At 63.2% G+C, this 13,898-nt stretch overlaps 2 protein-coding genes across 3 annotated transcripts in view; both read right to left on the bottom strand.

Annotated features, from left to right (window-relative positions):
* Positions 1-4,272, bottom strand: part of AXIN1 (axin 1) — a 57,287-nt gene extending 53,015 nt beyond the window's left edge. For both annotated transcript variants that reach the window (XM_008539666.2, XM_070567234.1), the window contains exon 1: positions 1,349-4,272. In XM_008539666.2, the coding sequence (XP_008537888.1) occupies positions 1,349-1,414 (66 nt within the window). In that variant the 5' untranslated portion in view covers positions 1,415-4,272. The remainder of the gene's footprint in view (positions 1-1,348) is intronic.
* Positions 4,273-10,212: 5,940 nt separating this feature from the next.
* Positions 10,213-13,264, bottom strand: MRPL28 (mitochondrial ribosomal protein L28). Its single transcript, XM_070567241.1, has 6 exons — positions 13,173-13,264; positions 12,754-13,050; positions 11,884-12,036; positions 11,397-11,531; positions 11,222-11,308; positions 10,213-10,624 (listed from the first exon to the last, which is right to left on the bottom strand). Exons 2-6 carry the CDS (start codon positions 13,039-13,041, stop codon positions 10,511-10,513), a joined length of 777 nt encoding a protein of 258 aa, XP_070423342.1. The 5' UTR covers positions 13,042-13,050; positions 13,173-13,264; the 3' UTR covers positions 10,213-10,510.
* Positions 13,265-13,898: the final 634 nt, after the last annotated feature.

The raw sequence follows: 13,898 nt of genomic DNA, 5'->3' as shown, positions 1-13,898 counted from the left end.
ACCCCAGCTGGGCCCATCTGCCTCGATTTCTCCCAGGCACCATCCAGGTTCTGGACAGGGCTCCCCTTCCCACCACAGGCTGTGGGTCCCACTCGCCCAGGCCAGCCTGAGAGCAAGGGCTTCTGGATGTGCTGATCCCTGCACCCACTGCCCTCCCCATCCCCTGCACTCCCCACACCCCCCACTGTCACCATAGCAGCCCTTGTCCTATGCACAAGCCCAGGTGGCCGACTCCATGTTTCCCACCCACCACCAACTCCTCCCCAAGGGATGGATGTGAGCACCAGGAATTGATTATTGCCCCTAAGGAATCACTTCTGCCACCACCCAGGACCCTGTCCTCTGCAGAGCCATGCCAGGCCTGGCACCTCAAGAAATGCTACCAGCAGCCTCCAGGGAAGGGCTATACCCCCATTCTATAGACGAGGAGGGTACAGCTCAGGCCACAGAGAGACCTAACCTCCTAGCCCAGGGCTCCCCAGCGCCTCGTCCATCCCACACCTTCCCCAACAGCCCCCATCTGATCTGCTCTCTGGTTCCCATAGCCCGTCAGGGCCCCTCCCTGACATCTCCTCCACACCACCCTCCCTGGGTGTATCTGGTCACTTGCCCACCTTCATCCTTCCACTACCCTGCCCCCCCGAATCCCCCAGGTCACCTCTAATGCCACCGCATCTTCTCCTGGACACTGCTCACCCTCCCTGCCCACTCTCATCCTTCACAGCTCCCAAGCAAGGACAGAAGTCCTGGCTCAGTGTTCCTTGAGCCACCAGCCAACCTCCCACCCAGCTGCCGATTGGTGGTGCTTGCCTGGGGGGAGTGGGTACAGAGGCATCCCAGCCCCCAGCCACTGGCATCCTGCCTCTCCGAGGACTCGACATACCATCCACTGCCCAGGGTTTTGTAGGAAAGAGGAGCAGTGAGGAATGAGGACCAGGGAAGCATCCCCAGCCTGCCAAGGGCCCAGGCCCCCTCCTAGGGTCATCATCATGCCTCGGGGCCGGCTTGGCAGGGGCGGAGGCCATGGGTTAGGACAGCACATCACAGGAGCTGCACTGCTGAACCCACACTGACCCCACTGGGGTCCTGGCAGCAGTGTCACTCTCGCCCGCATCCGGCTAGAATGGCCCCAGGCCTTGCAGTGCTGGGCATGGGGGACGCCCTCGCAGCTCCTCCCCCAACTTGTTAAGCCTCAGAGCCTCAGAGGAGGCAGAGTGGTGGCCCTCATGGCACAGTGTGGTCTCTGTGGAGTGTGGAGTCCTGGGTGGGCTGGACAGACAGCAGGACCTCCTGGACATTGGCTCTCAAGCTGCCTCCCCACTCCCAGACACGGGCCCCCAATGCTTGCCTTGGTTCTGCAGAGCTGCTGCTGCGTCCCAGGGTTGCGTCCATGTCCATCCTCCTCCTGGCCCATGGCGGCAGGTGCCCCCAGGCCCTGGGGCCAGAACAGGGCCCTTGGGCTTCCAGCTCTTCAGGGCCCCCGCCCTGCAGGGACAGGAAGGGAATCAGAAAGCCTGGAGGCACTGCGGCAGCCCTGCCCCGGTGGGTACGGCCGTGGGCATGGAGGCGACACTGTCCGAGCAGGGGGAGGGGTGGGCTGGATGAGGGAGCTCAGGGAAGCCTCTGAAGAGAGGGAGGCGGGAAGGGCAGCACTGCAGGCCTGTGATGAAGCAGGGGTGACCTGGTGGGGACTGCGTCAGCCTCCCAGAGCTGAGACCAGAGGCAGAGCCGAGGGAGTCCAAACAGGCGAGTTCCGAGATGGAGCAGCCTCCTTTCTTTTAAGGTCCTTTAAAATGCAACTCCCCTTCGCTGGAGCCAGAGTTGGCCACTGAGGCTTCAATCTGATTAACTGTTGATGACATATGTGCAGGCTTTCCAGGAACTAAGCGAAAAACTTAAGAGCAGAAATGAAATTATTTTCTTCAACTTAGACAAAAAAAGGAATACTTTAAAATAAAGTCAGCTTTGAAGCCTCACACGCGTTCATCCTCCTGGCTGAGGAGACCAGCTCTGAAAAGCGATGCGTAGAAATCGCCGAGGATGCAGTGAGGAGGCATGCTGGGCCCGATGCGCGACGGTGAACACCAGCCCCAGAGGGGCAGCTGCAGAGATGCGACACTGGCAGATCCCCATCGTCTCCCTGGGAGGGGAGGACAGGGCTTCTGGAGGTGGGGTGGGCAGGCAGGTGAGGCCTGGCTCGTCCAATTCCAACCACAGGAGTGGACTTCCCTTCCGAGGTGCAGCCCCAGCCACACTGGCCATCAGCCCAGCCCCCTGGGCTCCGTCTGGTCCCTCAGTGTCCTTTTTCCATCCGTTCTGAGCTCGGGGGAGGGCCGTGTGTTGTTTCTGCCCCCATCGCAGGCCCAAAAGAGGATGCGGTGACACCACACCGAGGTGGAGAGATGTATCACCAAGAAGATTAGGAGACGGTGCATGCACGGTGCCCACTTTCGTGAACACAGGAAATGTGGGCACAGAGTCAAGAAGACTAAAGAACTGTCCTGGAGCATTGACAGCAGTTGTTGCTGGAAAGTAGGGTCAGGCTCCCTTCTCTCCTTTGTGCCTTCAGGGGGAAGTGCTGCAACAATGTTGCCTTTCCAATCACAGGGAAACCCCAAAGCTCTGCAGCAGGCACAGTCTCTACCTCCACGTCAGTATAAATTAATCTGCTGGAGCGAGTGGGGGGGGGGGCGGGGGGTGAGGCCTGGGGTCGACAGAACTGACTAGTTGGGCAGTGTGGGGCAGGGTGGCGGGCCCTGTCCTGAAACTGTTGCAGTCGCCCCAAGTCGGGCCCAGGACCAGCAAGACGGTGCCGCCTTGAGCTTCCTGGGCCAGCCCGGCTCCCCGTGGGCACCCTGGGCTGGGGCTCCCTGGGTCCTGACTCTGCCTCAGGCAGGTCCCCCTGCCTCTTTCCTCCTGTGTTCGGCTCCTCTTGCCTTTCACACCTGGGGCAGGTGTGTCGTCCAGGCTGGCATCTTGCATCCCTCTTGCTATCTGGAGTTCTCTGGCCAGCCCTTCGGCTGAAGCTGCCTCAAGCAGATGCCCTAGGCGTGACAGGGTTCTCATGGCCAATCTGGGAAGGTAGGGGGATGAGACCAGGGCTTTGCCTCAAACACGCCAGCTCCAGTGTCAGCCCAGTGCCCACCGCTCAGTGCATGACACCTGGCGTGACTGTCAGCTTCTATCCTGCAGCTGTATGTCGTCCTGGTCTGAATCCCTGCTCCTAAGAGTCATTGTCAGCTGCTTTCAGGGCTTGCCACACCTTCCATGCTCTCCCCTTTCACAGGGGAGGAGGTCCCCCCACCACGGGTACTTGGCATCCTCTCACAAAAGGCCAGTGTGGTCACTGTGTATTGTGCTGGTTCCCACTCACTCTCAGTGCAGGGTCCCAGCCCAGCCGGCCAGTGCCATGCTCATCCTGTGTCCCCTGCATGGACAACTCACCCAGCAGACCTGATACAGCCCCCACAGCCCCAATGGCTCCCGTGAGTCGAGGGTCCCACCCCGGGCAGACAGGACAACAGCGGCATGGCGGCAGATGTGGCCCCCAGGGCAGTACACTCCATCCCAGGGTGCCCTCCACAGCCCAACTCGGGTCTCACCTCATGTCCTGATGGGGGTCCTGTCACCCAGGCTGAGGGGCACAGCAGGGACACCTTCCCACACTGCCTTTCTGGAGGATTCTGACCCCAGGGATTTGTGCAGGGTTCCAGGAGATGGTTGAGTAGGGTCAGGGCGAAAGGGGTGGCATTGAGGGTTTGAGGTCCCAGATGGCCCCCACCGGCGGGCCTAGGAAGGAGGAGGGGAGAGCAGCCCACCCACCCCCAACCAGGCTCCTCGCCAACTTGGGAGCCTCAGGGACCTGGGGGTGTGGCCAGCGCTGCCCAGCCTTCGCCTCCGTGGAGACTTGAGCGTCTACTGTGTCTCTGGCCAGCTGGTGGCCCTGGGTACACCAGAGTACCCTCCCCAGCAGAGTGAGGGTGCTGACCCGACCCTGCTGGGCTCAGAGGCCCGTGAGTGACCCTCCGAGAATGGCCTAGGGTGCAGGCTGGAGCCTATGCTGGCTGTGGCCCTGTCAAGTGTCTCAGACCCCTCATGAGCAGAGGGAAGGGCCTGCTGGCCTCCCCGGACCCCAGGAACAGTAGTGTCTGAGAGGAGGGGTCGTGTGCCTGACGGGGGGGCTCTGGCCTCTGGAAGCAGCAGCGGAAGCCCACCCTCCGGGTAGGCTCAGACCACCTCCCCCCTGGACTCAGGCATGCCTGCCCTCCTGCTGCACTGACCCTCACGCCAGGCGGACTTTTGCTTTGTCCTTGCTGTTCCCTCACCAGGAATGCCCTTCCCCGTCTGACCACTCCATCCCCGAAGGCCTCTCCTGGGGCTGGGAGCTCATGTTTCTCCTACCACCGGACCGGACGCACCTCGTTCAGCCCCCGCAGGCCTGCACGGTCACGGGGACCAGGGGCTACCCCCTCACTGCAGCTCGGGGGGGCTTCATAACGGGAGGCGGGCCAGCTGCCCCGCCCACAGCCCACGCCCTCCAGCTCTGCCCCACCCGCCCTCCACTCTGCCGCCCCACGATGTCTCTCTTGGCTGCCTAGGAGCCCTGCGGCCACCGGGGCCAAGGTCTGAGTGTGTGATTATGTATGCCGGGGTCCCTGGGCCCTTTGTTGCTGCAGGGTCTGCGTGGCACACAAAAGTGCACTGGATTAGCCACAGTGGATTAAAAGATTTGCTTCTCAGAGTTTACCTAATAACCTAACAATCCCGCTGACGGAGGCTTTGAACCTCCAGGACACGCTCGCCAGGCCATCTGGGAGCTCTCGGCCTCTGCGGGCAGGACAGCAGAAGGGGTGGTTACAGGCAGCCACCGGCTGTCCTCACGCCGGCTCTGCCCGCAGCCGGGCCTGCCCCCTCAGCTCCTGCCAGGCCCATCTGGGCCAAACTTGGCACGGGACCGACTCCAGGAGAAGGTGGAGGCCCAGGTGGGCAGACGAGGTCCAGCCAGGACCACCTTCTAGAGGGCCCACTGCCTGAGGCCAGGTGTGGGTGGTGGGGCCCGGGCCTCACCGGCACCCAGACCAGCCCCCTCGGCGCATCCACACATTGCACACAGCAGCAAGGACACAAGCAACATGGAGGGTGGCGGTGGCCGTGGTGGGCAGGTGACATGGCAGGCTCCACCACGCTGCGGCGCACAGCCCCACTGCCGTCGCCCCACAGTGCGCGTTCCTGCACACACGCGTGCACTCGCACACGCGCACGCGCGCGCGCGCACACACACACACACACACAAACGTGTCACTCTTTGATCTCCAAAGGACCCTCCATTTGCAAGCTCGTAATCGCAGCTGCTTTTCCAGGCCTGTCCTCTGAAGTCCCGAGTAATGGGATTTGGCGCTTCTGATCCATCTTGGGCTGGCTGCTCCCGTCATAGGTGGACATTTTTTCCCTTTTTTTCGCTTCTTTTTTCTCTTCTCGAAAAAATGCTCCTTAAACCGCACTGAGTTGACGTGACCTGTCGCCTAGCCCTGGGAGCGGTGGCCGGGAGAAGGGCCGGTGGCCGTCCTGCCGAGGGCCCAGCCAGTTGGGGGTCTTTGATGCCGCCTCCATGTGAAATCTGACGTGAGCTGTGAGCGCCAGCTTCGGGACGCGGCGCGGTGGGGTTCGTTCTGCCTCGTGCTGCTTCCTTTGTCTCTCCCATGACCCTTCCCTGGGACATTTGGGGAGAGGGTCCCAGGGTGGGGGTCCGGGTGTGGGTGTGTGCGTGTGCGTGTGCGTGCAAGGGAGGGCGCGCAGGGCGGGGTGGGCTGAGGGCAGCGCCTCGGCCACGAGAACAATGGGCAGCAGAGGGCATGTCCACCTGTCCACCTGTCCGTCCGTCTGTCCATCCACCCCCTCGGCTTACCTCACCTGCCTGGCTCCGTGTGCCTGCTCGCGCCCCGCCATCCCTCGGTCCGCCATGATGGGCTTGGCCGTCCGTCTGAGCACTTTCAGCCACTCCAGGAAGCGGGTCCCTGCTCTTGGCCACTGTGTGGCTGGGAGGAAGAAGCGTGACTCCAGGCTGCAGCTCGGGCTCCCACCGCCGATTGGCTGAGGCAGGGACCAGATGACGGCCTCGGAACCCTATGGTAGCCATGGCAACCAGCCCCTTTAGACACCGCCACCCCCGAGCCACTCCTGACTGCCGAGGGAGCAGGCGGCGCTGCCAGTGGGCCCATGCCGGGATCCCCTCAGAGGGTTGGGTCAGGTGTGGCCAGACAGTGACCACTCCTGCATCCACTGTTGAGTGTTTTCATGTGTGTGTTTCACGCATGTCCAATGTGAGAAGTCCCTGTCCCTGGGACGTGTCCCAGGCCACTCCATGCCCTGCCTGACCCTCTGGTAGAGGCAGGAACAGTGTCCTTGTAGCCTCTGCTAAGAGAAGGACTTCAGGTCAGGCTTGCCCTAGGGGCTGGAGGCCAGGCTCAGTCTAGTGACAAAATAATGGACGAGGGCAAGGGGAGGAAGAGCAGGGCACTCCCCAGCCGCAGGGGGCAGAGCCAAGCTCTCCATCCACTTCAGACCACAAGAGTCTCAATCCACTTTAGACCCCTGCCTGCCAAGCCCTCCTCCACACCCTCATTAGCCTGTTGAACTCATGGACTCGCTCACACAGTGCCCTCCCAAGACTCTTCAAAGGCCCCAGCATGGCTCCACTGCCCCAGACCTTGCGTCCCCACCTGGCAGGACTCTGGGACTTCACCACGCTAAGCGCTCTCCAACCCTGTGCAAACTGCCACACACCTGTGACTTGCACCTGCTCTTCTCTTGGCCTGCGCCCCCAGACTGTCAGCACCGGCCCCTCAGTGAGGCCTTCCCAGATGTCTCAAGACCAGGGCTTCTGAGCAAGGCCACAACGCAGCCTCACTTCAAGAACTGACCATCCAGGGTGTTGCAGGGCAGTGAGTGCCCCAGGCCACCCTTCCTCCATTTCTGTGAAGGCTCCTGGCCTGTCCAAATGCTTCTGGGATCAGCAACACCTGGTCAAGGCCCCCGTGAGCTGGGGGAGGCCACGTCCCACTTCCTGGCCCAGGCCCAGCCCACCTGCTAAAGAGATCAAATGCGGAGCAGCGGGGCTGCCAGAAGGCAAGCCTCGAGCCTCGAGCCCCAGGGAGGAGGCCAAGGCTGAGGCAGGCCCCTGGGGGCCCAGAGACTGCTGGCGAGGCTACTGCTGAGGCCAGAGGGACCCAGGAGCCAGAGGGAGCCTGGAACACAGGTCCACAGGGGTTGCACATCCAACGGGACGGGCTCAGGGCCCCCAGCCAGCCCCCTGGACTTGGTCTTACACTGCCCAGCCCAACCCCCAGCCAACTCATCACAGGACCGAGCCCCAGTTGGTCTCGCCCAGGGGCAAGGTGTGTGTGGAGACAGAAGCCAGAACCAGCTGCGGGTAGTGGAGAAGGGTCCAGGGGCTGGAGCCCCATTCTGGGGCTTGTTGGCTCAGAAAGGGCTCCAGTGAGCTGTAGCAGAGGGTGCCAGATGGGCGGGGCTGGGAGGGGTGGGAGGGAGCCCACAGCCAGCAGAAGGTTTAAGGGTGCGCAGTGGATGGTGAAGGTGGAGGTGGAGTCCAAGCGCAGGCCCGGGGAAGGGCAAACAGCACGGGTGGGTGGGCTTCACAGCACCCAAGACCCTGACGGGGCCCAGGACCGGCCTGCTCTCTCCACACCTGCCGCCCTGAAGCCAATGCACAGGTGAGCGAGACTCAGGCAAGACCCTCAGGAGGAGGGGGCAGGCACAGAGCCCCGGCCCGGGCCCACCCTTCCTGGCCTTGGTCACCCATCTCTAGACAGAGTCCATCCTCTCGCCCTTCCTGGGACTCAAGGACATCTGAATGACAGAGCGGACACAACAGGGCCTCAGGACACCATGTGTTGATGGCCGCTTTCTTGTCAAGGACCCCTCTCCAGTCCACAGCCACAGCGATGGTCCACCCTCGCGTCCATGGCCCAGCCATGGCCGACACTGAAGCTGACTGGTTGAGCTCTGTTGTCATGAAAACACGTGGGACACACGGTGGAGGAAGGGGGCTTGCCCCTGGACAGCTGGGGAGGGTTGGACTGAGCTGGTGCGGGGACAGGGGCATGCCCGCTTGCCCGCCATGGGCCAGGGCAGAGCAGCTCTGGCTTCTGCAGGTTTGACCTCGGTCAATGCAAATCCTCCCAGACCAATCCAGGGGCCGAGGGGCTGCAAGGCCTCAGCGAGGGCAGAACTGGGGGTTCCCGGCAAGACAGACAGGGCAACCAAGGACTGGTGGAGCTGTGGTTGACGGGGGAGAGACATGGAAGGCAGCTCAGCGCCTGGAGGGGGACACTCACCAGATGGGCCCCCACAACTCAGCTCCTGGTTCTGTGCGCCATGTGGGCAAGTGCAGCCGTGTCCCCCTCCCTGCCCCGACTCTGGGCGGTGGAACAGCACAGCAGACCGGCCTGCCAGGGCCTGTCCCAGACAGGGGTTATTGCTTTACATGGGGCGGGGGGCAAGTGTCCCTCACTGAGGGCTTCTTAACCTTTCCTGAGTCAAAGATATTCGTGAGAACTTGATGAAATTGATGCTGCCTCCAACCAGAAAAAGGCTCACATTTTGGAGATTCAGGGTCAAGGCCACACTCAGACCCCAACCTCAGCCAGCCTCAGGTTTTGGGGAGGTGAGTGACAGGCTGAGGCCACGCCAAGCTCCCCCTACCAGCCAGCAGCACTGGGCCATCCTGGTGGTAACCCAGGGGCCCTTGGGGGAGCAGAGCGGCAGCCTGAGTCAGGGCAGGGCAAGACCGACACTCGCTCATCCCACCAGTGCTGATGGGCAGACTGAGGCGTGGGTCTACCCCCTCCCCACCATGGCCCACAGGAGGCCCAGTCCCCTCCCTGCTCCAGCTACTCACCCTGTGCCAGCCCCAGGTCCCTGGGAGCCCGAGGGTTCTGACACAGGAGCCCCTCAACCAGTGATCTCAGTTGGGGCCGGGAGAGCAGGTGAGCAAGGGTAACTGAGGCCCAAGGTCCATGAACGGGGCATGTCCTGGGTACACATCTCAGGGTCCCAAGTGACAGGCTGAGGGGCTGCGGAGGCATGAGTGTGACTCAGTTCAGGGCTAACATGAAAAGCATGATGTGGACGTGAACATAGGGAGGGCTGGTCCCTCCAGAGCATCACGGATCTGGCTGGAGCCAGAGGCTGTCGTTCGGACAAGTGGCTAGGACTTGCCAGCCCACCAGAGCAGAGCTGGGTGTTGTCAGCTTTTGGTAAAATTTTTTAAGAATTAAAAACTGTTCACCAGGCAGGGATTACATGAGAAAACACTCGTGTGCAGGAAGCTTCAGCACACGCGGGGTCACAGGCACCCCTGGAGGAGCTGGGGACAGAGACCCCTGGGCACTACCCCCAGGCAAGGCAGGCCACACCCCTCAATGACCTCCTTAGGAGCCCCGGGACCTCCGGCCCCAGCCGTGCCCACTGCCTGGCTGCAGCTCCCTCTGGCCTCTGCCTCCCTGAGCACCGTCCAGACATCGTCACTCCCATAGCGCCCCTGATAGGAGCCCAGTACCCCTCAGTCAACTGCCAGGACCAGAGCAGGCAGACCCCTCCCTGTCCTCCCAGAGACCCAGTTGGGTCTCAGTGCTCAAGACTTCCACGTAAGAGCCAGGGAAGTGGCAAAAGCACCCCTAGATCTCAGAGCAGAAAAGGCCTCAGGGTGCCTTGCCCAGTATCCTACCAGGACCCACATGCCCACCAGGGCACCCAGGTTGGACGCCTGCAGGTCCGCGTGGCATGACAGTGACAGGGTGGTGCTGATAGAGGCTCCTGACTCAAGGCCTTCCCCGCAAGATGCTGCCACGGCTGCCCAGAGCTACTGGGGGTGCTCCCACCCTGAAGGGCACACGAGCACGGACACCTCCCGGTCACTCCCAGAGCCAGGCCACAGCCTCCCTGCCTCTGCCCTGCAGAATGTTGCAGAACATGCAAGGATGTGCAATGGGAGGGGGGCTCTATCGCAGGATGCCTTCAACTACACTGGACTCTCTCCCAGAGGAAAGAAAATCACCAAAACAAACCTTGGTCAGCATTCAGCTGGGGACCGCCACCCATCTCAGCTGCGGCCACAGTGTCTGGGGCAGAGGGTGACGCAGTCAAGGACTACGTGGGAGAGCTCAGTCCTCCAAGCAACGCAGCACACACACGGCCCGGCTCAGACTTTACTCAAGCTTCCCCCCAAGTGTGTGACCCTGCCTCGGCCGGGCCTCCGCTGCAGGACGGAGGGGGGACCGCGGGGCAGCACAGAGGCCCCAGGGCTCTAAGGATCCTGAGACAAGAGGCCCCAAAGGGCCTCACAAAGCCCACTCTACTCCAGGAGCTGCATGGCCGGCACACACAAGCACAGGTTCACCCACAAATGGCCCTCGCCACCACCACAGGGTCTGTGTCCACGGTGCTACAGGGCACGGGGTTGGGGCTGAGCCTGGCTGTCAGGCCCGGCACACTACGTGGTCACTTCTCGCTGGTCTCTTCCCACCACTGCCGGCTCAGACAGTGCCTCCTGCTGAAGCTGCTTGATCAGTGACTCCACGTAGACCTTGAACAGAGGGACCGGGTCCTGGGGAGAGACGGATCACAGTGAGGCATTCTGGGGCGGACGGGAGTCCAGCTGCTGTGGGCCAAACATGGAGAGGACCGAGCCGCTCAGGCTTGGCCGCAGGGTCAAGCAGGGCTACTCGCCGCCCCAGCCCCCAGGCCTGAGAGCAGCGCCCCGTCGTGAAACAGAGACGACCTTCCCTTGGGGACACAGGGATCAGGGGCCTGCCCCTACTTCCCTCCTAGGGGCCTGTGGTCGCAGATAACACAGGCTCTAGACCCTTCTAGGGCCAGACCCAAAAAGGCCTCAACTCAATACCGCGAAGATCCTGTGGGATACCAAGTGGCCAAGGAAAACGCCGGTGCCAAGAATCCATTCCTGTCACCAAGTCTTTCGTCTAAGAATCTATGAAGCTGGCCAAAGGAGGCAGGAGAGGGTCAGGACCTCGAGGAGAGGGAACAAGCTGTGCAGACCCCACAGGGCTGTGGCTACAGCCGGGCTGCTATGGGGGGGCTCCTCCCCAAGCCCACCTGGGGCAGTGGCCCCTCACCCAGGCTCCCGGGGTAGCACACTTCCCCACCCAAGAGCACACGGCAGCTGGCGCTCACACACGCTCACCTTCTCTTCCAGAAGCCTCTGCTTCTCCACAGCTTCCTCCAGCGTCAGGCCAACCCACTCAGCCTCTGCCTCCGGGATGACGAACTCCTGGGCGGGAGAGACAGGGCGAGCGGTGAGGCCGGGGCAGCCAGCGGGTGGGCCCACAGGAGCAGGAGGTACAAGCCCCGGCCCTCACCTTGTACTTGTCGTAGATGGCCGCCCTCCTCTCAGGGTCGTCCGGGTGCAGCTGGGGGTCCCGTCGGGCAAGCCGCAGCAGCATCCCTCGCTTCAGGTCCATCCCGAACTTGGAGCACAAGTCCTCCTTCGGGGTCTAGCGAGAGGCTGCGTGTGGGGCCAGGGGCTGCCAGCAGGCCGCCCGCCCTCCCCGCCGCCCGCCCAGCAGAGCACGTCAGGCCAGCAGGGCAGCCCCAGCACTCAGACCAGAATAGAGGAGAGTCAGAAGCAGGGAGGGACGCGGCAGGGCTCACTCGGGCCCGAGGGCGAGACGGCTGCCCACAGTGACCGACTCTCCTGGGAGCAGAAAGTCCCCACGGGGGCTGCCCGGAGACAGGCACGGCCCCAACAGCCATTTACGGGTGACCCTCCACTGCCACCGTGGTGCTGCCCTGGCCTCCCGTGAGTCTCTAACCGGTCACAAGGCCCTGCCGTGGGCGGCCACTTGCCTTGAGGATGTAGAAGTCAAACCCGTAGGCCTCATCAATGAGGTCCAGGGTCCGCATGGTCACGGTCACAGTGAACTTCGTGTCCAGGATCTCACTGTAGAGCTCACGCTGGAACAGCTGTGGCTTCCACACCTTCTTTACCCTCTTCGAGAGCTGAGGGAGCAGAAGAGGCTTCACAAGTGCTGCTGCTTCTCCAGACAGACCCGAGGGAGGCCCAGGGCAGCTGCCCGGACTCGGGTCATGGAGCTGGCGTCCACCTAGAGGTCAGCCTCCCCCCAGTTAGCGTGGCACCCCAGGCCTTGCCCATGCTGCCCACGTGTGTTCCAGACACACCAAACACACGATCCTAATGCCACAGTCTACAGGGCATCACATTTCAAACCAGGAGCCAAGGGGCCAGAGGCAGAGGGAGACGGCAGCCTGGGGGGCTCAGACACAAGGCTGCCCCAGAGGGCTCAGCAGCCCCTCCAGGCTCCCACCGGAGGGGGCAGGGTGTTGGGGACAGACAGGAGCCATGCTGCCAGGTGAATCTCTAGCCTTCCTAAGCGTGACAAGGAGGTGGCAGCGCCAGCCTTGCAAGTGTGACGACAAACAGGCAAACTCTGGCCAGTCAAGCTGACAGGTGACAGCAGACCCTCACATTTGATCTGGGCGGCCACCCCAGGGCCTTTGTACTTGCTGAACCTCCCCCCAACCCCACTGTGGCTTCACTCCTTTGCACGCTCCTCGGATGTAGCTGTCTCCACCAGACTCTAAGCCCCCCAGGGCCGGTCGGCGCCCGTTATGCTCGCCAGGCAGCTCGGGAGGCCAGCACAGAGCCCAGAGCAGCAAAGCCCGGGAAGTCCCCCTGATGCGCGCCCGCTCACCGACCTTGTCGTTGTTGACGTATCTGTGGCCCAGGATCCAGCCCTCGCCGCCCCAGAGCCCCAGCTGGGACTCCGGGGGGTAGTGGATGGGAACGGGCACGTCCTCCACGCGCTCCCGCTGCCCGTTCTTGGGGCTGATCTTGAACTTGGCCCCGTGCGGCCTGTAGTGCACGGGGGCGGGCGTGCGCGCCTCCTCCAGGGAGCGCAGGTAGTGCTGCGGCAGGCGCGCGCAGAGGCCCTCCCGCAGCCGCAGCTGCTTCCACAGGCGGACCGGGACCTTGTGCAGGGGCATCGCGGCGGCCTGGAGGCAGCGGGCCGTCACGCCGCGGCCCGGCCCTCGACCCCATCCCTCCGCGCGGCCCCGACCCCGGCCCCCACCCCCAAACCAAAGCCCGGGACCCCACAGCTGAGTGCGCCTCCTACCTCGGCGAGCTCCGAGCCCCGCCGGAACCGGAAGCCGCGCCGCGTGCCCGGGCCCCGCCCCCCCGCCGACTGGCTGCCACGCCCGTCCGTCCGCCCTCGCCCCGCCCCTCGCCCCGCCCCCCGCGCTCGGGGATCTGGACACCGCCCTGCGGAGGGAGGCGACCGCTCCGGCACCGTCGGCCGGGCGACCCGTGTCCCCGAGCGTTAGCCGTGGGGGGGGGGGGGCTTGCCATCCGCGGTCCCACCGCCCTTCTCCCCGAGGAGGGCAGAAACAGTGCGGAAAACCGTCTGCCTTGAAATATCACCGTAGAATATTAAATTCATCAATTACAGCGAAATCACAGCTACAGAAAAATATGTCTTCATGTCTTAAAAAGTTTTACCCCAAAAACACCATATACAAATGTATCCCCTTTACAAGCCTAGAGAATGCTTGGGGTGGCGAAGCGCATGGAGGCTGGGGGCGGGGCAGGTGTCCAGGGAGGCGACAACCTGGACGGGACCCAGCAGGGAAGCCCCAGGGCCACGTGGGGCGGGGTGGGAAGGGTTTGCCTAGTGCCCGGATTCTGGGCCTCCGCGACCCCCCTGACCCCGCCCGCATCCCTCACGCAGACAGCAGCCCCCGCACGCTCTCCTTGGGGATGCGCGGCGCACCGCCTCTAGGGGGCTGGGACCCCTCCCCCTCCTCTCCCACAGAGGAGGGAGATGGTTCTTTCCCCATCGCGG

Source organism: Equus przewalskii, chromosome 12, assembly GCF_037783145.1.
Source record: "Equus przewalskii isolate Varuska chromosome 12, EquPr2, whole genome shotgun sequence".
NCBI lineage: Eukaryota > Metazoa > Chordata > Mammalia > Perissodactyla > Equidae > Equus > Equus przewalskii.
The sequence above is the reverse complement of the archived record's forward strand: the minus strand, read 5'-3'. Positions and strand labels throughout refer to the sequence as shown.

Coding starts and splice junctions, on each gene's coding strand:
- MRPL28 (XM_070567241.1), bottom strand. CDS start 13,041: ATGCCCCTGCACAAGGTCCCGGTCCGCCTGTGGAAGCAGCTGCGGCTG. Junction 12,037..12,753: donor GATACGTCAACAACGACAAG/GTCGGTGAGCGG, acceptor CTGCTCCCTCAG/CTCTCGAAGAGGGTAAAGAA. Junction 11,309..11,396: donor CCATCTACGACAAGTACAAG/GTGAGGGCCGGG, acceptor TCTCCCGCCCAG/GAGTTCGTCATCCCGGAGGC.